Here is a 24,907-nt window from a genome sequence, read left to right as displayed (position 1 = left end):
TGTAAAATGTCTGGCATTCCATCTTTGGCAAGGTCAAAGGGAAGGAAAATATGCGTTTCCAAAGAGAAGGCAAACCACTGCACCCACAACGCTGCACAGACTCACATCACGGCCGTACATCTACCATGGTCCTTCGAAACATGCCGAGACAGGGCAAAGCCCCCAGAGAGTCCAGGGTACCACCAGCCACTGCGTTGTGACACATGGTTTTTAAAGCATTATTTACACACATTAGGGAACACTTCACTCAAGCTTTGAAGCTCAATTAGGGTCTCTTTTAAATTAAGGAATTAGGGACCACATACATATGGATTTAGTAGGGGTCATGTTTCCTCAGAACCTGAGGATCTACCTCAAAGAGCCCTACGTCCACCCTTTCATCACACACAATTGATAAAGGGTTGAGGGGGTGTATCTAGTAGAATTCACTCCAAATGTTTGATAAATTGGCTCTAAAAAAGGCAAATCTTGACTAACTGGAATGTTTAAAATAAAATACTTGGGATAATTCTATACCTTTGGTAGTTATTAGGAGGCTCTGGGGAAAACTTTGCTTGAAAAATCATTGGTAAATATCTTTTTCAAATTCTTGAGCTAATTTTCAGTTTTTGGGGGATGGGCATAATTAAAACTCATGACTTTCCACAGTCATGTCTTATGATGATGCATCTGATGACCTTTTAAATCAACTCTCAGTTGTGACTTATGAATTTATTCATATCTAGAGACTATGTAGAATAGGGACTGTATGAGATACTAAAATGTCATGGGCAACAAAGCATTTCAGATCTGAGCTGACTGCTTCCTATTACCCTTAACCCTGTTTTGGCTAAAACCAGAAAGGAGGCTAACATGTCTGTCAATGACGGTTCCAGCTAGCTAGATTCCAGTTAGTCAGACTTTACTTCACAGCATTCTTTTAAATAAGAAAGAAAAAAAAACAAGCTTTATATTTACTGGTAAGATGAGCCCCTCCCCCTCCTAAACAGGAAGTGGGATATTTTAAATCAGCCTCAAAGTTTAAAGGGTGTGAATGGTCATATAATCTCAAAAATTATATCAATTTCTCATCTAAAATCTATGATCAGGAGAGCTTTTGGGTAAAAGGTTTCTTTTTAAGAGGGAAAGGGGGAGGGGTGAGGGAGATCGGTAACGAGTTTAATTTTCCAAATGCATGTTGGGCAATCCACTCATGCATTTCCCCCGACTGCTAGCCAAATGAGACTATCTTCTAGAACCCCTGAGTTTTGGGTTCTTTCTGTTGCAAAACTTTATAACCACATGTCACATTTCTGCTACATTCCAAAAAAGCGTTGCGAACCTTGAGGACAGTTAAATGTTTTGTGATGTCGTGCATGCAAAATCTACACATTTCAACATTTCAGCCAGTGTACCGGCAGATCTTCCGAGAAGTTATAGGGCTTGGGTCAAATTGGGGACAGGCACTTAGTGCCTCCAACTGGACAGGATGCCTGCACTGGGTGAGGCTGTAGCCTCTCATGACCAAATGCAGGAGTTGGTGGGCAGACAAGAGGGAATTTGCCATGCTCTCTGATTTGCAGACACTTACTTGGACTAAATTAGCCCATTTTACTTACGAGAAAAAAAAAATCAAACCTAGATATGTGTATTTTGAATTCCCGACATTTACCCAAAAATCTTTTCTAAATCTACAAATTAGTTCTTGAGATTGAGGAAAAGAATCTGCCCTGAGTACCTCTGTCTCAAAGTACACTTTCTGGAAAATGTTGAAATGTTCATCAATAAAAATTGCTGACAGTGAGGCTTTCACTGGAGTATGCCTGATTTTTAATGCATCAACAGTAACTCTCACTAATATTATCTATGCTATGAGATGAATGCATTGGAGACGGTATTGATCTGTTCTGCATGCCACATGCTCATCCTGCCTATGAGCCTGCAGGAATGAGCTAGTCAAGGCTTGGAACTGAGCCTTGGGAAAACCAAAGCTTCAGGCAGGCAGGCAGCACCTACTTGTTACAGGGACACACACAAAGCCCGCAGAATTTTCCTAGGTCCGTCAAATTCTTTTCTGCTTCTTTCATGTCCTTATTGATTTGGTCCATCCCTTCCTCAATGCGTTCCAGTTGTTCTGATTAAACACAAGTATTTTATCCCCACAGAATGAAGCAGATGGAAAAGGACAAAGAAAAAAAAGACAAAACTTCAGACATTCACTTTGACATTAAAAAAGAAAATACCAAAAAGGTCAAAACAAAAAAAAAAAAAAAAAAAAAAAACAAAAGAAAGGAAGAAAACTGGACGCCACAGATTAGAGCTGGTACCCAGTACCTACTTGTTACAAGGACATATGAAAAGGCCACAGCATTTGCCTAAATCTTTTAAATTTTTCTCGGCCTCCTTCATGTCTTGGTTGATATGGTTCATGCCTTCTTCGACACGATCGAGTTGTTCTGGTTAGGACAAAGGGATGATAGTGTGGAATGAATTTTTTGGGGGTTTCCAACAGAACATGAGAAATGACTATGTGAAACAGAATTAGAGAGAAAGAGAGAGGGAGAGAGGAGAAGAGGGAGAAGGAGAGAACGAGAGAGAGAGAGAGAGAGAGAGAGAGAGAGAGAGAGAGAGAGAGAGAGAGAGAGAGAGAGAGAGAAGAGATTACAATGCATTGTCCAGGAGGATGCATTGCTGTAGTCGGCTGCTGCTGCCCTAAGTAGACATGGGTGAAAGGAAATGTACAAGAATGATGCTTGAAATAGTTTGCAGTTCAGACAGGATGAGATGGGATCAGAGGGTCTGTCTGATTTTGCATATCCTGGGAAACAGCACAGTGTATTGATTCAGATACCAGTGAAACCCAAGAGAAAGAAAAACCAGGTGTTAACTTATGTCTAATGGGGTTCCCATTCAATGTGTCTAGACAGAGTATCTGCTTTGATATCAAATATCTGTATCTTTTGGTTTTGAAGTATCCCTAACCAGATAAAATTGAATGTCCTGTTGTCTTTGGGGCAACAAGAGAACAGTAGGCAGGAATAGGCATAGTTATGAGTTTCTGCCCTTCCCTCAGCAGTGGATGTATTGCCAAAGGTGGTCTGTTTTCAGTTTTCTTTATCTAATTCATAGAAGCTGGAAAAAGAAAGTAACATCAGCACAGAAATACTGTAGGCACCAAAACATTTCTAATCATTTTTTACCTTAGAAGTGATTTGTTAAAAAAAAAGCTGGGGAAGACATTTTATTCGTCTACCATGGTCCCCAGGGTCTATGATGAGGGACCCGCTCACTACCAACCTGGTCAGAGAAGAGGGAGAATGTGTGTCTCTTTGAAAGGGGCATTGAGCAATGGTTGCCTCTGAAAGGGATCTCTCCTCTGAAACACAGCTTGATACTCATAAAAATTCAGTTCTAGGTTGCCAGGTTACATAAACCAAATTGATTAATTTCTCACAAATGTCATCAGTTTGGGGAAACTGCAAGTTTAATGTCAAGTAGTTTTTAAGACCATTAAAGGGGAAATGCGATATGATGTCTTGGCTGTTTAATGTCCAGTTACAACCCTTCTCTTCTTTTGATCTGTATTTTCGTGCATGCTTTCGCAATTGTGCTTCTAGAACTACAGGCATGCCTAGGATAAAACTGATCCAAAAACCATTCCACATTGTGTGCTATGGAAATTGTTACCAGAAAACCTAAAGGAGGCTCACAAATGGGCCCAAGTGTGGACAACATGAATTCAAATAATAAGAGATTATTTTTGCTCCCTTTAGTGAGTCAAAAGAAGAAGCTGTCCCTGACCAGGTCTCTGCTGCTTCTGCTATGGTTTTCTGAATAAAAACTGTGAATAAAACTCCAGTGTGTATCCAGCTCTGAGGGCACAGCAGTGCACCATTGTCAAGAGCATGAGACAGGGATGTCCTGAAAGTCTTCACATGCAAAGAGATTTTTCTCCCATCCTGCTTCCTCCCCTCCTTATCTCTTTGCCTTCTTCCCATCCCATATGTTTATTTGTATTTTGACACAGGATCTTCCCCTCTAGCCCAGAATCCTAAGTAGTGGATCTTAAGCACAACCAAGCCAAGTTCAATTGTTTGCTTGTTTTTGTTTGTTTGTCTTAGCTAGTTTCCTTTTAGGAGTGCAATAAATCCATTTGTGAATCAAATTTAACCCCTGGGAGGATTAGGGTATAAGATAAAGGACACTGTTTCCCTAAACCTTTTACAATTTTTTTTGGCCTCCTGCATGTCTTGGTTGACATGGTTCTCGCCTTCATCAACATGTCATCGAATGAACCGTGTTGCATACAGATATAAATGAGGATGCTAGTTCAAACGATGCTGTGTTAGAATGGATTTAATTAACAAGTACTTAGGCTCAAAGAGCAACTTCATTGCAGGATACAAATAATGGTTTCCGTGCACATGATTGTGAAGGGATGAGTCCAGATGTTTGTACCTCCTGACATATTTCTCCTAAGTTAGAGAACAATGGATAGGTCTTTGCTTCTGCAAAAATAATGACTCTTGGACAAGATTTCCAAGTCTTATCCCTTGTGCCTCTAGAGAATATATATAATATATAATGTATGTATGAGAATGGACTGCTAGGTGTTGTTGGACCTGTGAGTTAGATAATTGAAGGATAAAAATGCACACATCCATATTGACACTTCTGAGAGCTGCATTGTACTGTTCGTTTCCTCCTTTGTTGGCAAACTGTATGACTGCAAGAGGAAAGTCTGATGCTGAATTTGATAAAAAATAGAAGACACCCCTCTAAACAAACAATCAAAAACAAACAACCCCACATAGAACTATTTTGTCCAGGTTTTTAAACAGTGACATTAATTTTACTGTGCTGAGTTGAGCTTGTGGGCATATGAGACCCATTAAGACTGGGTAGCCTTGGAATAATTACTATGAAACACTTCACAGGAGGTTCATGAGAGGATCCAACATCTTTACTTTATTCCCACGAACAGCTGCATCTGTGAGGGTTTCACAGCATAGTGCATGGTGTTTACTAGCTCTTTTCTCCCTAAGCTTGTGTGTTTGTTCTTGGAAGTTGAGAAAAGAACTTTTGGGGGTGGGTGGGTCAAGAGAGCCTTCTAGTCCCCTGATAGAAAATAGTACATCTTGTTAGTGGAAACTGAAACTTCTCCTCTTCCTCCAGATAGATGAGTAAATGCTTGTGATAGATTCACCAGCAGCAGATAGAATGGGAATTTGTTTAGACATCTTTTCTACCAGTATCATCTATATAAAGGATCTTAAATTAAGGTCCTGACTACTCAGCCTGGTCCTAAAGCAAAACACAGTAATGTTTTACGTAGTATGCAAGCCTTCCTACTAATAGTCAAAAGATACTGTCTATATGGTTTCCACTTGGCTTAGCACTGGAGAACATAATGAAATTTATTCAAACAAAATGATATAGTCGCATGTCTATAGTGGTTGAGCCATTCCTACCTGGAGTTGGTGAGTGGACATTAGAAAAGGGGTGGGTATTTTTTTTTGAAACACCTCTTTATAGTGTCATTAACTTTAAGGTAAGTGTTAGCTGGCTCTCAAGATAGGCCTTAATTTTGTCTTTTTTTTTTTTTTTTTTTTTTTTTTTTTTTTTTCCTGCCAGCCGTGGTCAGAGATTTTACTATTTAATTTAGTTTCAGAGAATCTAGACTGAGTCAAGGCAAACCAAAAAAAAAAAAAAAAAAAAAAAAAAAAGTTCAGAAACATAAATAAGAGAAACACAGGTGAAAGGTTAGATTATTCATTATAACACAGATTTTTTTGGGGGGACTTTCCAAGGAGATAGTATTTTTTAGGGGAACAATAATCCTAGGGCTCTGTATGTCTTCCGAGTTGTCTGGGATTCCTTGTTGTCTCCTGATACCTGGGCATAAAACAAGAATCCTATAAGGAACTTCTCAGTGCAACTGTTCAGTTGGACAACCTGTAGAGTTCTGGCCTGTCTCCACAGTGGGTACAATGGTTCTCTAGGAGGGTGGTTGTTGCTCCTGGTTCCTTGAACAGCTGCGAGGTACAAATGGTCAATACTTGGGATGTCAGGTGGAGACAAAATTAATACAGCATAAGCTGAAGAGAAATCAAAAAGCAGTTACTGATCTAAACAAGTAAACATTGCACAAACAGAAGCAAAGGCTTTTAGACGTAGGGAGATAGCGATTGACATATGCATCTGTCCTTTGCACTTAAGTTCTTTGTTTAGTAAAAATTGAATGTGTACCCCTTAGACAAGTCCAATATCTCCACTTTTGGAGATTTACAATCACAGGGATTTCATTTTTTGTGTAGATATGAGCTGTTTATTACATCTGCAGTAACATTAGCTCTTTGGGGAAATATGGTTATTGGAGGAATCCAGAATGTTGCTGTTGAAAACATTCAGTAGTGTGTGTGTGTGTGTGTGTGTGTGTGTGTGTGTGTCTGTCCTTTGTTTCTTAGATAGCAATCTATAGATGGTTTTTGGAATAATGCTTTAAAATTATGAATGTTTGTACACATATTGTGGGGGCAGATTCCAGGACATTTTACCTCTAGGTACTTTCATCAAAGTACAAAGATATTTGCAGCTCAGGTGAGTGAGCTGTTTATTTCTTACCCCTCTTCCTCTGTTCACCTGAGATGCCAGGAACTGAACCCAGGACTGCATTCTTGTTCAATGTGTCCTCTACAATGGAGCTACATCATCAGCCTTTCTTTCTTTGGCTCTGTGTGTCTGTCTATTGTTTTCCGTGTCTTTATGCCAGTACTTTATAGAAGAGGGGAAAATGACCTCAAGTCCTTCTTCTACTGAGCAGCTTCTTTCCACACACTGCTGATGACCAGCTGAAAGGGAGGGTAAGGGGGTAACTGCTACACAAGTGTTTGTTTTTAATTTTGTTTGAGGAATTGTCACTCTTCTACAGGGGGACCCTCTGTTTCACAACTTTTAAGGCAATGACTTGCTCCACACCCCACCTTTAAGAGGTAAGTTCTTGCTACACAGATCAAACCAGCCTGTAACTATGGTAGATGTATGGGGTAAGTTCTCAAGACTGACCATGTCATAATACTTTTAGGACAGAACTCATATGTACTCTTAATTTTAGAGATTTCAGCAAAGTTTAATGTGAACATTGGAAGAAAGGTAATGGGGTTGGTGTGCAACTGTCCTTTGTTCCCTTTATTTTTATAATTACTTGGTATAGCTTGGAAAGAAGATTAATACAAATAGATACTATAAAAATGAATGCCTCTTTAGAAATCATAGCACTGAGGACCTTTCAGAGAAGTGGGGTGGGGTTTTGCATTTGTAAATTGTATGGCACTCACAGTGAGGTCATGGTTTCTCAGGATGCTACTAATCAGTATCTGTGCATAGTGGGGCTGCTTGACCTGGGGCATTTCTGCCCAACATGGCTTTTCTTCTGTACTTGGGGTTAGGGATCTTAGCTCCTGGGCTCTCATTAACCTAGCTGAGATCTTCTCAGAACAGTACAGAAGTCTGGGACTCCTTCTACTGTCTACTTCCTTTCTTTCCTGCTCCTTTTCTAGGTGTTAAACCCATAACACAGTCTGAAGGGTCTTCTTGTCAAACCCAACAATCACAGGCTTTTACTATCTACATAAATCTACATAACGTGTCATTTCCCAATAAATCTCTAATACTTCTGATTTGTGTCTCAGAACATGTCAAGCGCTATGGTTTTCTTTCTTCTTACTCCAATCCTAATGCTCCAGAAATCATCAAACATATAGGTTATGCATGAAGTTGATGGCAGAACATCTCTTCATGGCCACATTATTGGTGATTTACTTGATCATTCTACAAACAAATATTTAATTATTCCTAGTCTTATATAGCTTCAAGTAAATCACAATCATTTCTTTACATAATCATAAATGTTTAACTTCAGTGCAAAAATTCTAGGACTTGAATGTTTTGGTTAAAGATAGGAACACTTCAAAACTTAAGATATGATTATCAAATTGTTCCTTATGACATGTGTATCAGCCCAAGGCACCCATGTGAAAATTAAGAGCTTGTTTCACAATACACCATTGTACTGATTGTTGTTGTCAGTTTTTTTTTAACTTATCAAGTGGGTTTTTATATCAAATTTTCAATCCACAAACTCTCTACACAAATACGCTTACAATCAATCAACAAAGATACAAATAGCCCTGCTATATGAGACCCATAGAAACCCTTAGAAATAATGATAACAACCTCATCAAGCTATCAATGTGCCTAGAGAAACATACATATCTGCCTCCATCATTGTTCATCCTGGAATCCCTTCTTCCTCTCCTCCTCTTCCATTTTCCTAGACTTTTCTCCATCTATCTCTCCACTGTTCAATTATATATCACCTTAATAACAACCCACATATCACCCTTTCTTATTACTTTAAAAATATTTTCTCCTCAATTATAAGCTATTACCACTTGAAAATATTCTAAATGACTATGTTTTCTCAAAGTTAATTAGCTCAGGGAGGCTATAAAACTAAATTAGTCTTCAGCTATATCAGAAATCTGAGAGTGGCCAAATAGGAAGCCTAACATGGTATCCAGAGCAGAGAAAATTTGTAGAGGCAAATATCCACTAGCAGTCCCCTGTTAGCCACATGTGAGAGTAAGTCTTCAGTCTTTTGGCCAGGGATCAACTAACAGACCTCTGAAATGCAGAAATCTTGAAGGGCTGACAATTTTGGCTCTATAAAGATTATTAGTTGACTATTCTGCCTAATGTATCCCTTTCTGGACAGTATTAGTCTGTAGAAGAAATAGGCAGTGGCTGCCCAGTAGCTGCCTAGCAACAAAGTTAGCTCATCTGAAGGTAGAGATGCTAATTTCTTTATTACATACACCAAAGGAGAACTGTAAGGAGAAGATATAAATATAAATAACATTAAACGTCATAATTTATAGATTTCTGACGTTTTTGAAAACCATCTAACTACACAAAGCATTTCTGAACTGTTAAGCCTTGACTACTTCTGTACATTTTTAATTGAAATATCTCAAAATAGGCTTTTAATTGACTCAGAAACATGAGTTTGTTCTCTGGCCCTTAACTAATATTGTTTAATCAACTGAAAACAGTGTATAATAGCAGTTATAGAGTTATGCGACTGGGTCAAAGCCTTGCATTCCAAATGTATTTTATAGGCACAATAGTTATATGAAAGTAACAATACTAATCTTACTTTTAAATCAATAAGAGATTATAGCACTGAAAACCTTAAATCTGTATCAAATAAATTCTTTTTTTTTTGTTTTTTTTTAAACGACTTTATTTTACAAAACAAAGATAAATGTACAGATTTTAAACATTTTTTTGCTTAAAATTATACTTTTTTGTCAGTACTGTTTTTTCAGACATTAAAATAATTTTTCACATAAAACCATGTGAATATATTTTTTTTAGTCAGTACTTGATTTTTTTCAAGGGCCCGACAGTACGCATTGAAAACCCAATAGTTACAATAAGCGTAAACTTTCAGGGATCATTTCTATAGTTCGTCAGTTTTTAAAATTTGTATCTTACTGAAGAAACCAACTTGCTAAAACTGGCTTGCCATTATCACTAATGGTTGAGACAACGTTTTACACATCTATTTGCAAACTAAAGCTTTATGTCTCCTGCTCATTATTCTGTTAATTGTTTTCCTTTGATGATATGCATAGGTTCTCCCATATTTTAGAAAAAGTAAATTATGCCAAGTTATCAGCATGGAAATTTTCCTCTCAATTTGAAATTTATGCTTGGAGTTTACTGTGTTTTTCCTGGAACGGGTTTTAACATTCTTATATTTCCCACTAGAGAAAAAAACTTACAGCCCTAATTTTTTACTACTGCTTTTACGAAGTATGAAAATGTTCAAGTATCTAGTTATTATAAGAATCTAAAATGAAAACAAGAGAAGAATTTGTGGCCACTATTATATATATTATCACCAAATCAATAGATATTTTGAGTCATAGGAAACTATGATATTGTTTTATGGTTTCCATCTCAGCATGTAGACACAATGTACTAACCTTCCAACTCTCCAAGGTGTTTTTGTTGTTGTTCACAATCTTTCCAAAAATGCCTCTAAAATAGCTCAAATATTCTAACTGGCTAAAATGTTGACTTTCCAGACCCTACATAAAAATAATTTTTAGTTATTTAGGAGGTCTCTGTAATGACAGGAGAACTGAAAGTTCCGGAGCTAGATTTGGAGGGGCAATGCAGATCCTCACACACCATATCCCATAACCTGGATATTAATTGGAAGAAAACCAATTTTATTGTGAAACTTTGGTAAGAAGAGTACTAAACATTCTCAATTGTATCTAAATTATTGTTCTTTAAAAATGCACATTTTGCTTTTAAAACCTGTTATACATAGCAGAGGTAGCAGTATCATTAATTCAGTCATGAAGAAGGCCTTGGCATCTCCATATTCAGTATTTCCAATAAAGAAAGAAAGTTAGCAAATGAGGTTTCTAGAACCCTTATGTTTATGTATACATGTAACACATGCAGAATGTCCATCCAAGGGTACACAAAAAGAAATTAAAAACTTCAACTTAATTCAGATGAAGAATTATTTTTACTGAAGAAATCTGAACTTACCGCCTTGCTCATCCAACATAACCAAAGTCCTGATGCCAGCATCTTTACTCTACATTCCAATAATGGTAGCAAAGTTGAGAAGGAGTTAGAGAGAGAAAAGAGAAAGAGAAATCAGTGAGGGGACAATTATCCCTAGAAATGGAAAATGAAGAAGAACCAAAGGGAGACAAAAGGGAAGACACCTGACAAGAACATTAAGGGGATGGGTAGGGACTGGGTCACGGGTGACTTTTTTTAGTGACTCTTGGGGCTCATGAAGAGGCATGAAGCACATCCTCTATAGGGTGGGCCTACATCCTTCAATACAGTAACTGAGCATTGGAATGTATGTACTTAACATCGTACAGTCTTTATACCTGGAAAGTAAAAATACTGCACTTTTCATTACTATAAGCAACATTTTTAGAATCTTCTAGAATAAATTTCCCCCCTGTCAAGTTTGACCAAAAAGTACCTATATAGTGGCTAGGGAAGGACTGACTCATAGAAAATAAATAAGGATGTTGGCGTCCTGGTACTTAGGTTCATCACAGAACAGTCTGAGAAGCACAGCTCAAAAGGAACCTGACTCTCTGTGGAAAGAAGCTATTCAAGATTTGGAAGATGGAGTGAGATCAGAACACATTTTGCTTTGAAATCCACAGTTGTGTACAATGATTCAGTGAGAGGAAAATCGGTCCTCTCCAGGGTCACTGCAGTTCCTTTGTGCATCAATCTTTAGAAATACTCTCCATCTGTCCTCTTTTTAATCCATGAAAACTAAGACTACCTAGGTCATTAGGAGGTGGGGAGCAGAGTGGGTAGTGGGAAAAGTTAAAGATACTCTCCTACTCAGTTTGAAAGTTCTCATGTCTAGGAATCTAACCTGCTCTGTTGTATGCCTCACGGAAGACACATACCAACCTGAGAGATGATAGACCACAAAAGATATCTTGAAGTCTTTCTTTAAGTACATACTGAGTGGATATCCATCTCTCTTAGTCTGCACTTTTAGGAATTTTTTGCCCCTTTCTGTATTTGCTAGCCAATACTTAAGAGAGTCTGTAACAAGATGTTTATTTAGGCATATGGATGCAACTGTGGAGAAACATGTTAGAGAATATTTTCTCCTCAGAGAAGAGATCCTATACCATTCTGCAGGGCAAAGAAGATGAAGAAAAGCTGGTGACTTTTGTCAGCCCGGTTCTCAGTCTATTTATCTGTCATAGCATTCTACAAGGTTATTTGTATGATGCCACATATGTATAATTTTCCAATTTTTCTAATTATGTGCTGCATGTCTCAACACTAGAATGACTCATCAACAATTAGTTGGAAGGAGCAAGAGTGTTTGACACTGTCCCAGTTGGGAGAACATAAGCAGAATGTGATGGCCTTGGAGTAGAAATAAACTTGGGTTGTGCTCAAAGGTCAGGTGGCTCTTTTGTGGTCTCACCATTTCTCACACTAAAGATAGGAACACATCGTAAGAGAGTGTGGTGGGTTAGTTCATGAATCTCTTTTACTCCTTTCCCCTTTCATCTATTAATACTTCATTTATGTCTTTTTTCATTCACTTATTCAATAAATATGTAGTGGACATCTACTCTGTCCCAGGTATTAAGAATAAGGTATAGAAAAATGTATGGCTTGTCAGTGGCATTTTTCAGTGTGAGAAATGACTTGGTCAGCTGGTGGAAGTAACATGTTGGATTCAGTAAATTATTCTTTTTTTAAAGGCTTACTATTTATTTTATGTATGTGAGTACACTGTTGCTGTCTTCAGACAAAAGAGGACATCAGATCTCATTACAGATGGTTATGAGCCACCATGTGGTTGCTGGGAATTGAACTCAGGACCTTTGGAAGAGCAGTCAGTGCTCTTAACCACTGAGTCATCTCTCCAGCCCTCAGTACATAATTCTTAAGTTCTAGATCTCTATCTGAAGTCATACTTCTCTAATCTCAACTGCTCTGTGTCTTGGCTCACCTTCTGGTTACATGGGGTGCAGTAAGATTTCTCTCACTACCCACTATCACGATAAGATAAGATGAGCTCTAGAAAGTATAGCCATCTCAAAGCTTGTTCAGTTTATAGGTGGTCAGGTGGGATACAAGAAGGAACTGTTGAATGTGACACCAACGTCATATGTTGGATTTGATTAGGATAGAATAGGGCATGTTTAGAATGAGCTACCGTGCTCGCTTAGGTAATTTTGCTTGAGGCGGAACTCATAAAGAAAAAGAAAATTATGGTAGTATGAAACTGAAGAGCTATGTGTGGGAACCCACACCCAGCAATAAGGCATCCTGCTAATGAGCATCATGTTTACCATTTCCTGCTATGTGTCTGAAGCATGGTATTTAGTCACTGAATGTACCAACATCATCTGGATTAAAGACAGAATATCAAAGTAATAGTCAAATGCGGCTGTTAGTGTTAAATCAGCTAACACGTATTTGGTTATAATAGTGATAAAAATAGTGATAAAAAAAAACATGATAGGCTCCCAAGGGAGGTGTGAACTTAAATTCAATTCCATTATTTTGCTGGTGGCATCATCAAATAACTGGGTGTTTTATAGGATATCCAGAAGACGGAGGAGCCGGGATAGGGAAACGTTGCAAAGGGAGCAGAACATAACTCTTCTGTTGTGCGTGTGTTTTATTTGCATGCTTGAGAACAAGAGCAGTGGTTCAAGGTTTACCTGAGCTCAATGCTTCCTTTGTGTTTGAGTTTGGTGCAGCCAACAACCTGTCTAAACAAAGCTGGGAATGTCTCTTTTCATTTCTTTCTTTTGTACAATTTAATCTTTCATTATTTTTAAAATGCATCGATGAATTTATTTATTTTGCCAATGAACCACACCTGTGTTTATTAAATATTTTCTGCTGTCCTTTTGAAATGGTTTTACCAGACTCCAAGGCATCTGTCCTAAAACCTGGTCACCCCGTACTCTCTTGACCTCTGAAGGACCTCGCACATGCTTAAACTAAAAACCAAATGAAACCAAACCCTACCAACTTGATTTCATAAAATTCTTTCTACAACTGTATTTTTTTAAATGATTCTTTCCTTTTTATTGCCAAAGCATTTTGAAAGAGAAGCTGATAAGAGAAGGACCAATGATGTAAGATGTTCACGAACTATTTCAGGAAGGCTGTGCAGTGCCTTTAAGTCTGCCTGCCTAAAGCAGTATGACCTTTCCTGGCTCAAGTTTCATGGTAAAAGATGTTGGTATGTAGATTTCATTTCTGCATTTAGCCAAGTTAACATTTTTGTTTTCAAGTATTTCCTCCTGGAGGTCATCTCAATGAGTCTCTTTCTAGATTTAATTCTTTTTTCCCCCTTTTCTTTCTTTCTTTCTTTCTTTCTTTCTTTCTTTCTTTCTTTCTTTCTTTCTTTCTTTCTTTCTTTCTTTCTTTCTTTCTTTCTTTTTCATGCTCCCAAGGTAGGCATGACCTTGAATTTGGACATCTATTTACATGTTGGTTTCCCTGCAACAAATCAATTTGTATCTTCTCTCCTATCTCAGTGTCAGGTGTCACAAAGATATTTGTTGAAATGTACCCTTCAAAATTAGGTGCCCAACTCCAGGCTGAGAACTAAATGCTGCCAAGTCTTAATCTTTGTACCAGTCTATGATATTTAGATTTTCTGAAACTTCTCCATTGACCTCTGAGGAACTTTACATCATCCTTGAAATACAGATGGTGACTTCTATTAAAAGCCAGCCCTCCAACCTCCCCTGCTGACATACTCTAAAGTTTATTAGTGATAGTGTGAAGTTGTGCTTCCATGGGAAGTGGACTATTTGCCTTAGGGAGAGTTCCCAATTCTAGTATCTTTCCTGACTTTGAAACTGAATTTTTTTAAAAAAATCAGTTCAATTCAAATTATTTAGCACCAATGGACTTTGCAGTGGTGAGATCTTGGTATTTCAAAGCTCAAATTTTCCAAGTGATTTCTGCCCTTGATGAATATTTAATACTGATTTTCTTTTAAGAGACGTTCCTTTTTGATTGAAAATCAGAACATCATCTGAATAGCCAATCCCAAGACATAAGGAATGTTTTACTATAAATATACAGTGACCCAGGAGAAAATAAGAGCGAACCCGTCTACTCTAATGATATGTTACTCAAAAATTTCTAAGGATAAAATGTCTAACAGCCTCCTCGTATTTATTAGATGTGGGAGACGGAAGCCATCTCTTTCATCCCTTCTTCAATATGCAACTTCATGCTTGACGGAGTAACAATTTACAAGAAACAAAAACATGTAATTTGAGCACCCTACTTCACTCAGTAGAGCTTCCATTCTCATAATAAACTTGAGCAGAGGTATTTTTGCAACATAGCTGACACTATTTTCATTTTAAGAAGACATGTAAGAGAGAAAGGTCCATGTTCCCAAGACGGTGAAGCACAACGGGCCAGGCTAAAGGGGGTGCATTTCTGAGGCATTTTTATCCCACTGTTCACAGTCTAGGGCCAGGCTAAAGGGGGTGCATTTGTGAGGCATTCTTATCCCACTGTTCACAGTCTAGGCAATGTTGCAACATTGCACAACTGAGCAAGTTGGGGACAGCTTGAGAAGTGTACCTCCTATACATGTAGTCATGTACACAAAGGAAAAGCGACTTTGGAGGCTCCTGGCTGTAGGCCATGAAGTATATTATGATCAGAACAGTGCAGCATACAAGAAAGTAACTGTGTATACTAATGCAGCAGTCAGATAGCAAGCTCCCATCTAATCTCAGAGCTCATGTAAGAATGTGCCAAGCTCTGGCTCCTTTTGTTGTTTTCTTGCAGCACATTAGAAAATAACACACTAAGACCAATGGCCAATCCTCTTGGATTGAGGCTACTTGCCTCCTCCTTGGCATTTACACATTTTTGCATGAGCAATGTCCCAAGAAAAGGGCCAAAGAGATGTGTGGCTGGCTATACATCCCAAACATAAAGAGATGTTTCTCTTCATTTAGAGTAGAAAGTTGCTCTTCCATGCTGCTGAGCCCCTGGGGGGGGGGGGGCAATTTGTGCTGCATTTTAAGCGCAGTTTGTCGCTTTTGGAATAGCAGACTTTTCTTCCCAGAGAAGGAAAACACGTAACATCTCCTCATTCTTCCTGTGGTCATCCACCATTAGCCTCCTTACACCCTTAGGTGAGACACTGCAGTCTCCAAAATAAAGGAAGACCACATTTGCAGCCATGGTGTAATCCTCTAATCCTTTGTAAAATGTATCTATTTTTCCCCTCCCTTTCATGTCATTGCATAAGCAATCCACAGTAGCATGGGGTGGGTGAATAGACTCATTTAATCATTCTGCCAGAGAAAGCCCAAGATCTCTAGAAAAGATAATCACACATGAATTTATACATTGATAAGCAGTCACATTCAAACTGCCGCTAAAGTGGCATCTTGCTGAATAAAAACCATTAGGCTTGTTTTATTAGGTTAAGATAAATATAGGCCAACCCATTCTTTCTATACTCCATCTCTCCCAATGGGCAAGTTCAATTAATCCATTTATTCTTCCTGGTTGACTGCTGTTCTTCCAAATTGGAATGAGTAGGTTTTATTGCAAATGCTCTTTTGATTCCATTATTGCTTTCTGCCCTATTTTATCCATTTAAAAATAGTTTGGGATTCATTGAGCCATGAATTACAAATGCTTTACAAATAGATGTGCAATTCAGAGTCAGTAATATAAAAGAACTTTTATGTTTACTTAATTGGACTAGATTTTCCTCTTTGTTAAGATTTTTCCTACTACTTAATAAATTTTAGTGCCCAGCACCAAATACAACAATTTCAAAAGATGATATGCCTGCATAAACACATCATTTTTAAAGTTATAAATGTAGTTGGAGCCGGAAAAGAATTTCAGATTAGCTGAAATTTGTTGCAACAAAATCATGACAAATGAACATTTTATATAGGTGATTCTTCTCCCAAGTTAAGCGCTGTTCTGTCTGCTTCTTGGGACTACCCCTTTCTTGTGCCTATTGTGAGCAGTAGGTTGGAAGTGGTAGGTTTCTCTACACTCTAGCCTCTAGAGGTAGCCTGGGATGGACAATGGTGAATACACCTTGATAATTAGCTGACAGCTTATGACATTTCCAGTATTTCCCGGCTCTCTGGTGGGCTGTGTTAGCATTGGAAGCAAGAGGGGTGCGGCTTCCATCGAAGAGATAGGGGCTAGGAATGAAGATGTCAATACAGGGCGCTAGCTTATGGGAATAGAGGCCGCTTCTTACCTCCTCGACCAGCTGCAGCATACGGCGGGTGCTTTCCAGGGACTAAGAGGGAAAAACAAAACATTGTCAAGGGCAAGAACAGAATGCTAGGAAAATCAGAAATACTTTATTTTGGGAAACCACAGAGGTCCCTGTCACATAAGACTTCAGCTTTGTCACCGTAACACAAAATGTCTTTCCAGTTTCAGGCTCATTCCTATCAGGCGTCTTTACATGACCGGATTTCCCAAAGCGATCACAGGGAAGCTTATTGTCATAAAACCCAAACCACATGAGGTTGATTTTGATATCAAAGACAAAGAAACCTAGAAAAATCATTTTGCAGGCTCTGGATGCATGGAAAACAGTCTCATACACTCTGAAGGCTAGTGAATTTTAAAACATACACACAATTCTTCTTGAGATTGTAACTAGTTTACTTTAAAGCACCTAGAAACACAACTGGAAGTTGTTATGGATACAAATTAAGCTGTTGCCTTAGGGGTGAAAGAAAATCAAGCAGGCTTAAAACAGCTGCAATTATCTTCCCTTGGAGAGGAGAAAAAGGCAGGGAGAAAGCTCTGGGCTTAGCAGGTGCTCCTCCAGGCACAGCACTGACACATTGTTTTCTGTTCCTCTTTAACATAGTTCCAGTCCAACAACCAGTGTGATTCTCAAAGCCATGCTTTTATGGAGAAGAAATCTTATATGGGACATGATCCTAATGAAACATGAAGGATGTGAATTTCTGCTGGAAAGGAATCAAGCGATCTCTCTCTCTCTCTGTCTCTCCTCTCTCTCTCTGTCTCTCCTCTCTCTCTCTGTCTCTCTCTCCGTCTCTCTCTCTCTCTCTCTCTCTCTCTCTCTCTCTCTCTCTCTCTCTCTCTCTCTCTCTGAGTAAAGTGGCCATCAGCAGTGGTGTGCTGGCAAATGTTTAACAGCTGAGTCTTTGGAAAACAATAGAAACACATGTATTTATATTCCTGCTCGTTGCTGTACTGATTATGTAACACTGACACACATAACAGCCTGCTTAGCCACAGCTCCTGCGTAGCAGGTTGATCCTCACAGAAAGCTCCTGTAGATTTTTGGTGGAGTCTGTCTATGGCTCATCATCTGATGAACTAGTGAGATTCCAACATGGTCATTGGAACTGGATAACGTCACTTATGCTCATGAATATGAAGAAAATAAAGCAGTGCAGACTAGTGGACCTACATTCATTAGTAAAGAAGACAATGTTTTTGTTGAGAAAAAAAAAAACAGGTTCCATATAATAAAGGACTTCCACAAAATTTTTATATTTAAAAATGCCTTTATGATTTGAGAGTTTCATACAATACATTCTTATTATATTTCCCTCCTCCATCCTTCCCCCAATTCCTCCAGATCTTTCCACCCCCAACTTTGTGTGTATTATTTTCTTAGTGTAATAGCTCTAGACAAGCACACTTTAAAGGTTCTATATACATTATTAATACGTTCCCTTCAGTCATAACTCTAGGCAATCAACAACGCAATAAAGCACACCATGCATGATTGGTAGCATTTCACAGTTCTGTGTTCTAAATAAGTCTGGGTGCTAAACAATTGCTTTCTATTTGATTTCTGAGTGTAGTGGGTTCTCTCTCTGTGTCTCTGTTTCTGTCTCCCTCTCTCTCCCTCTCCCTCCCGCCCTCCCTCCTTCCTTCCCTCCTTCCTTCCCTCCTCCCTCCTTCCTTCCCTCCCTCCCTCTGAGAAGAATGGCTATGTGATGTCTCTCTGGTTGAGATTTACAGAAACATTGCTCTGTGGGCTTTCCATTCCTTACATGCACTGATTGTAAATGACTCGGGAACATAAATAGCAGGAAAACAATGTGCTAAACTCACTAGGAAGCAATGAGTTTTGAGTACATAGTACCATTGCTTACATATAATCTTTCTAATTTTCAGATTATGTACTTCAGTTTCAATAATAGCCAGTCTTAACAACAATCTGGGAATGTTCCTAAAATCGTTAACCTTCAGAATTGAATTAACTACAGCGCACTGCAAGACATCAAAATACAAAGCTTCTCCTAAAGGACCCTGCCCTCTTAAATGTCTACGAGTCAAGAGTCGGGGCCAATCAACTCTTTCTAACCTGCAGACACCTTAGACAGAGAAAAAAAAAAGTTCTTTTTTTCACTTTTTAAAAAACTTGAGACATTAGAAGTCTTTTTTTCCGGAAACCGAATCCTTTACCTCATCAGCCAGCTGGTCAGCCCTTCGCTGCATCTCCTCCAGCTCATTGCGCATGTCTGCGTCTTCAGCCATGGTAGCGGTGAGGGGTTGCTGGGCGCCTGGGCCAGCAAGTCAGTGGTGCTTAAAGAACCTGGGAAGAAGGAAAATACAGGAGCTTACATGAATGTCTGCCGCCCGGAAGGTATACACGCTACATTGTCCCCATGGTTCAGATATCCTCTAAACTGCTAGCCAAATTCAGACAAGAACCATTAGAATATGCCAATTCTCCAAGAACTGCCAGGAATGCATATGTTTTTCAACCCCATTACTGAAACAGACACATATTTACATATGATTTTCTGACAGTCATGCATTGTAACTCAGGTTGGCTTTGGGCTACCCATCTTTCTGCTCCAGTCTCCTAGGAGTTCTAGAATTACAGGTTTACAAAGACACACATGGCTTCATCTGAAGTATTTTTAAAGACAAGCTATTCAAGGCTTGGGAATGATAAGGTAGATAAAACAGACCATTGCTAATATATATATAATACATATAAATATATATAAATATAATATTATATATATTTACTAGGTTTGTTGAAATATAATAGTTAATATGCTAACAACTTTACATATTTAATTTTTTTAGTTTGACAAATTTTTGGCACATGTAATACACTCAGGAACCCCACTACTCTAACAAAGAAAATGAACCAATCCATTAACCCTCACATCTCAATATTCTCCTTATTATTATTATTCTACCTATTGTTCTCCATACCTTCCTATGTCCAAGAGTCTGCTGATCTCCTTTTTGTCACCATAGCTGGCATTTCTTGGAATGATGCATTAATGAAACGACAGCATGTACTATGATTTGTGTGGCTTTTGTACTTGGTAAAATTCTTTGGAGATTTACCTACATAGTAGCACAATGACTAGACCATTACTATGTGTGGCTAGCAGTGCACCATATTTAGAAGCATCTAGAATTGTCATTAGGAGTTGTCATGATTGTGTGCAGGCAAACAAGTCTTATTTCAAAGTGGAATGAGTCGGGGGCCTTAAAATGTGACTTTGAGGCTACCCTTGACATTCCACACAAAGCAAATGCAGGTCAGAGGACCTTGATTCTCCCAGAGCATCCTTCTGTCCTCCTTTCTCCATTCTCAAATACTTACTTAGAGCATCGCGAATAAAATGATGAACAAGAAAAGTGAATTCACCGCTTTTATAGGATGACAGTCTAATTGGGAAGAAGACAGTGAAGGAACTCTGAGTGCCAGAAATCAATCAGAGCACCTATGGGAACACAGTCAGCTTTTGTTAGGGAGTCATGTCCCGAGAAGGGACCAAGGGGAGAGTCAAAGATTTGATGATGATACCCCAACATCTTTGGGCAGTACACCTGGTGGAGGTCCAGGTTTGTGTCCATGTATGAGATAGTCAAGCACACAGTGGAACTTGTCTTTCCTCCTGCAGAGTTGAAGCTTGTCTTTGGAAGAATGGGTGCTTTCCTAGGAATTACATATCTAGTCTTCACAAGGACATGACCATGTGGCTAGAGATGGTCCCTAAATGGAGATGATTGTATGTCCCTATTAGATCAAGGGCATTCAGAAGCTGGTATTGAACTCCTATCTTCTCCTGCCAACGAAAGCAGAAAAGACACCTGAGCCACACCATAGCAGAGGGTCCTCTGACTACTTGAAAAAAGGAAAGCTGGCTGCTGACTAGAAACAGGCATGAGTCCATAGTTAAGAACACACATCCCATGAACTACGTGCCTGGATGTACATGACACTGTCATATCACTTCCTCAGATGGAATTCCTCTGGGGAGTGGGAGCAGAGCATATGATTTGCTTCCTGCATTGACCAGCTCTGTGAAGAAAATCTTCCAGTTGAAGGACTTTAAAAAGGAAGAAAATGTGAACTAGAAATGGGGTTGCTATGGGCAAGATCATTTTTCTCCCTGAGCAGAAAGTTCATGTCTGAGATTTTATGGCACAGGTGTGTCAAGGATAGAAAATCCCAGTGAGCTTTGTTTGCTAAGGATGCTGGGTCTTAATATTCAGAGAGTCTGATTGGCTAAAATAGTCTCATTCCTTTGTGAAGAGTAGAACAATCTAAGTTCTGTTACCCATCCTTTCTTTAGTAATGGCTGACATCAGGCATACTGCCAAGCAGCTGAGCGCCTGTGGAGGCAAAAACCAGGGAAACCAGTGGAGTGCAGAGGTGCTGGTCTCCAAGCAGCAACTCTCTCAGGATTGCCACAAGGAAACAAGCAAAGGCCTGCCTGACCCTGGCTTCCTTTGTGAAGAGCTGCTTGCTTGTGCTTTCTTGGGACATTTCCTCCTCCTGCCAGCCACTGGGCTTTGCTTTTAGTTGGGCAGTTTATTAGAAAGCAGTTCCCATGTGCTTTTAACCCTACAATGAACTGCTATTTCCCAGTGTTCTGGACTTAGTTGTGGGGGAGGTTTTGCTCTCTCTCTCTCTCTCTCTCTCTCTCTCTCTCTCTCTCTCTCTCTGTGTGTGTGTGTGTGTGTATGTGTGTTGCACACACACACACTCCTGTCTACAGTGTTTCCTTGGTGATCTCTCAAAGTTGCTATTCTCAGCAGGAGAACAGCTGTATGCTCTTGGCTCCAGGCTGACAGCAACCTGCCAGGGGCTGGTTGATGGACAGGTGGCAGGCTGGCAGAGAAGCCATGTGGTAGATGCTCTTGTATTACTGATTTTCATGCTCCCTACCCCCAATCCCACCCCAGGAGTTCCCATACCTTTGTCTCACTCTCAAATGCGTGTTTATCTGTGTCTTGGATGGTTGGATGGTGAGTGACAGATCTCAGACATGCAGCAATTCACAGCAGGGAGAGAGAGAGAGAGAGAGAGAGAGAGAGAGAGAGAGAGAGAGAGAGACAGACAGAGAGACAGAGAGACAGAGTCAGACAGAGAGAGGGACAGAGAGACAGAGACAGAGAGAGAGACAGAGACAGAGACAGAGACAGAGACAGAGACAGAGAGACAGAGACAGAGACAGACAGACAGAGACAGAGACAGAGACGGACAGAGAGAGGGACAGAGAGAGGGACAGAGAGAGGGACAGAGAGAGAGACAGAGAGAGACAGAGACACAGACAGAGAGAGAGAGAGAGAGAGAGAGAGAGAGAGAGAGAGAGAGAGAAAGAGAGTACAGTGGCAACTTTCCTGCTGAGAATCTCTAGAACAGCTACTTGCTGGGATATTTGTGGCTACCATTTGATTGTCCTTAAGAATTCAAAACCCATGCATGACTGCATTCTAGGAGACAGACAGAGTGGTAACCAGCAGTCATTGTAGTCTCTGAGAGGATGTTAATAATGAAATGAATTTACTCAGGTGGCATGGAACAAGCGTTACTCCTGCACATGCCTAAGCAGGTGGTGTTCCCCAGAGGAGCAAAGCTCATATTAGTCTGGGAGGACACAAGAAAACAGCCTCTCAAAGGGAATTCCCTGGAGCTCTGATAAGACACTCTCCTAGTCTTTAAAGACCCTTGCTGAGAATCTCAAATCACCAGTGCAGAATCTGATCCTTAGTAGGTATTCACTTCCTGTTAATTGACTTTGGAATGAACAAATGTGTTCCCTTTAATGTTCCCAAATCAGCAATTTTCAGCTTAAAGTTTAAGATCATTCTTCTGTAACTCCTGCAAAAGTCAGCACCACCAGAAAGCTTTTTAATGAGGTTGAGTCATTAAAACTGCAGAGGTTCTGATTTGCTGGGCTTGAGGCCGAGTCCCATATTATATGTCTCTACAAACATCCAGGTGTTGTTCTGCAGATCACATTTGGCCTACTTCTTGCCATAGTGTCAGGAAATGTCACTAGGTAGGGTGAGGAAATGGCTTTGTAGTTAGCCAAATAGGACACTAATCTGAATCAACTGTAGCTGGGTTCTGTAGTCACACAGCTCTTCCCTCAAAGAAAAACAGAGACAGTTGAATCTAGGTCTAAAGTTGAGTGACTATAGCCCAGGAACATGGGTTTAGGTTCTGGAGAGATCCACAGTTGCAATTGAAAAGCAATGTCATGAAGTTTTTAATAGCAACAGATCAAAGAAAGTTATAAATTAAGGCATTTCTCGGTTCCATTCGTAGAAACATCAGAGATGAGGTTACATTCAGGGAGAGGAATGTCACCTCAGGAATCAGATGTTATCTCATAACATCTTTAACCCCCGATTGGTAGAGAATAGAGTTTCCTTACATTAATATATCCCAAAGGTTTTCACATATTTAAGTCTGACAGGGAGACTTTTTAGGGGGATGAAGACAGATGAGAAATTAAGATTCCAACCTCTTTGTAGTCCTTGACATTGTATTAGTTTATCAACCTGGAGCTTCTCTCCAAGAATTCCCACTCTTTCGTATCCCTGTGGACCAAAACCAGCATTGCTCATTGCTTTCACGCTGGACTTAGGCAGGCCCTCGATCTCATCCCCACTTTTCAGTGGTTGAAAATGTTTGAGATGAAGAAAATTAGGACACTCAAATTTTAAGATCTATAATTAAGTTTAATTTGAGCATATGCTTGTCTATTTGTGAACCCATGGTCAATGGCTTCTTCCTGGTCATAAGGGCTCGCAAAGCTGAATGTATTTGCTAGCTGCTTCTGCAAGAAATACATTTGTGGATCTGAACAAAGAAACACATATGCGAACAAAACCAGAAGTCCTTGAACATTTCTTGTCAGCCTTCCATATCTGGAGAGCGCTATATATTTACTACAGATGAATACTGAGTAGGTTTTAATTTCCTATTCAACTCTGCCTGCAAAATCCATTTTTATGAAGCTTCCCGTGGTGTTTCTTGGACATACTCTAAACATACTCTGAAATATAAAATGAGGCATGGAGTAAAACTACACATTATGAAAGTGAGTCTGTCTTGGATTGACTACACCTACAGAGTTTTAGGAATGCAAATCGGACTTAAGCCTTGCAGTTAATTGTAAGGTGATGTGATATCCTCACAGCCTCCTAAAGACTCTACTTCACATGGTCAGCTGCGGACGAGGGTGCCCATATAAGCAGTACCAGGCTGCTTATATCAGAAATAGAGTGCCTACCACTGCTCTGGTGCATAGACCAAAGCTAGCAAATTGCTGTCTATATTCTTCATTGCCAAGGGTAATTGGCAAAGCTCTCTGTCACTGCACACAAGAATTCATGAGAAGGATGGTAGGGTGCTACAATTTTGTATTTGGAATGGTCTCCCAAAGGCCTGTGTGTTTAGCTTTCAGCCTGGCACAATTGAGATGTGGTGGGACATTTAATAAGTAGGTCCTAGAGGAAGGAGGTTAGGTCATTGGGAATATGCATGCAAGAGAATACTAGGACCCTGGTTTGTTTCTCTCTCTCTCTCTCTCTCTCTCTCTCTCTCTCTCTCTCTCTCTCTCTCTCTCTCTCTCCCCCCTTTCCCTCTCTTCATTCCTAGCTTTCACGAAGTAAGCAGTTTCCTCCTCTGTGTGCTCCTAACATGGTTGGGTGTTGCTTCACCATGTTCCCAAACAATTGGAGCTATCAACTGTGGGCTGAAATCTACAAAACTGAAGGTCAAAACAAAGCTTCCTTTTCTCTAAGTTGTTATCAGAGTGGTGGTACACTAGCTAAGACGTAAGTGAACTGCACGGAGATGGTCCAGCTGTTAAAGGACTTATTTAAGTGGGGTACCACAATTGATTTCTACCTCTGAGTCTATTCTTAGAGATGCTGGGCCAGAGAGGAAGAAGTGAGTGTAGACCTAGGAGTCTGTGGCTTGGTTTGCCAAGTGGACAGAGGTGTGGATATCATGCGATGAACACTGTGCCAAGGGGCAAGAGCC

The 24,907-nt window shown here is 39.6% G+C and overlaps 1 protein-coding gene across 6 annotated transcripts in view; it reads right to left on the bottom strand.

Moving 5' to 3' along the window:
• The window catches only part of SNAP25 (synaptosome associated protein 25), a gene marked incomplete at both ends in the record, with an annotated part of 29,789 nt that extends 10,658 nt beyond the window's left edge, over window positions 1-19,131 (bottom strand). For 3 of the 6 annotated variants that reach the window (XM_080931793.1, XM_080931795.1, XM_080931796.1), the window contains 4 exons: window positions 1,996-2,113; window positions 10,612-10,660; window positions 16,856-16,897; window positions 19,060-19,131. In XM_080931793.1, the coding sequence (XP_080787919.1) occupies window positions 1,996-2,113; window positions 10,612-10,660; window positions 16,856-16,897; window positions 19,060-19,131 (281 nt within the window). Of the gene's footprint in view, window positions 1-1,995; window positions 2,114-2,317; window positions 2,436-10,611; window positions 10,661-16,855; window positions 16,898-19,059 lie in introns of all 6 variants that reach the window. The other 3 variants (XM_080931794.1, XM_080931797.1, XM_080931798.1) reach the window with 2 other exon arrangements.
• Window positions 19,132-24,907: the final 5,776 nt, after the last annotated feature.

Source organism: Micromys minutus (genome assembly GCF_963924665.1).
Source record: "Micromys minutus genome assembly, chromosome: 17".
NCBI classification, from domain to species: Eukaryota; Metazoa; Chordata; class Mammalia; order Rodentia; family Muridae; genus Micromys; species Micromys minutus.
The sequence above is the reverse complement of the archived record's forward strand: the minus strand, read 5'-3'. Positions and strand labels throughout refer to the sequence as shown.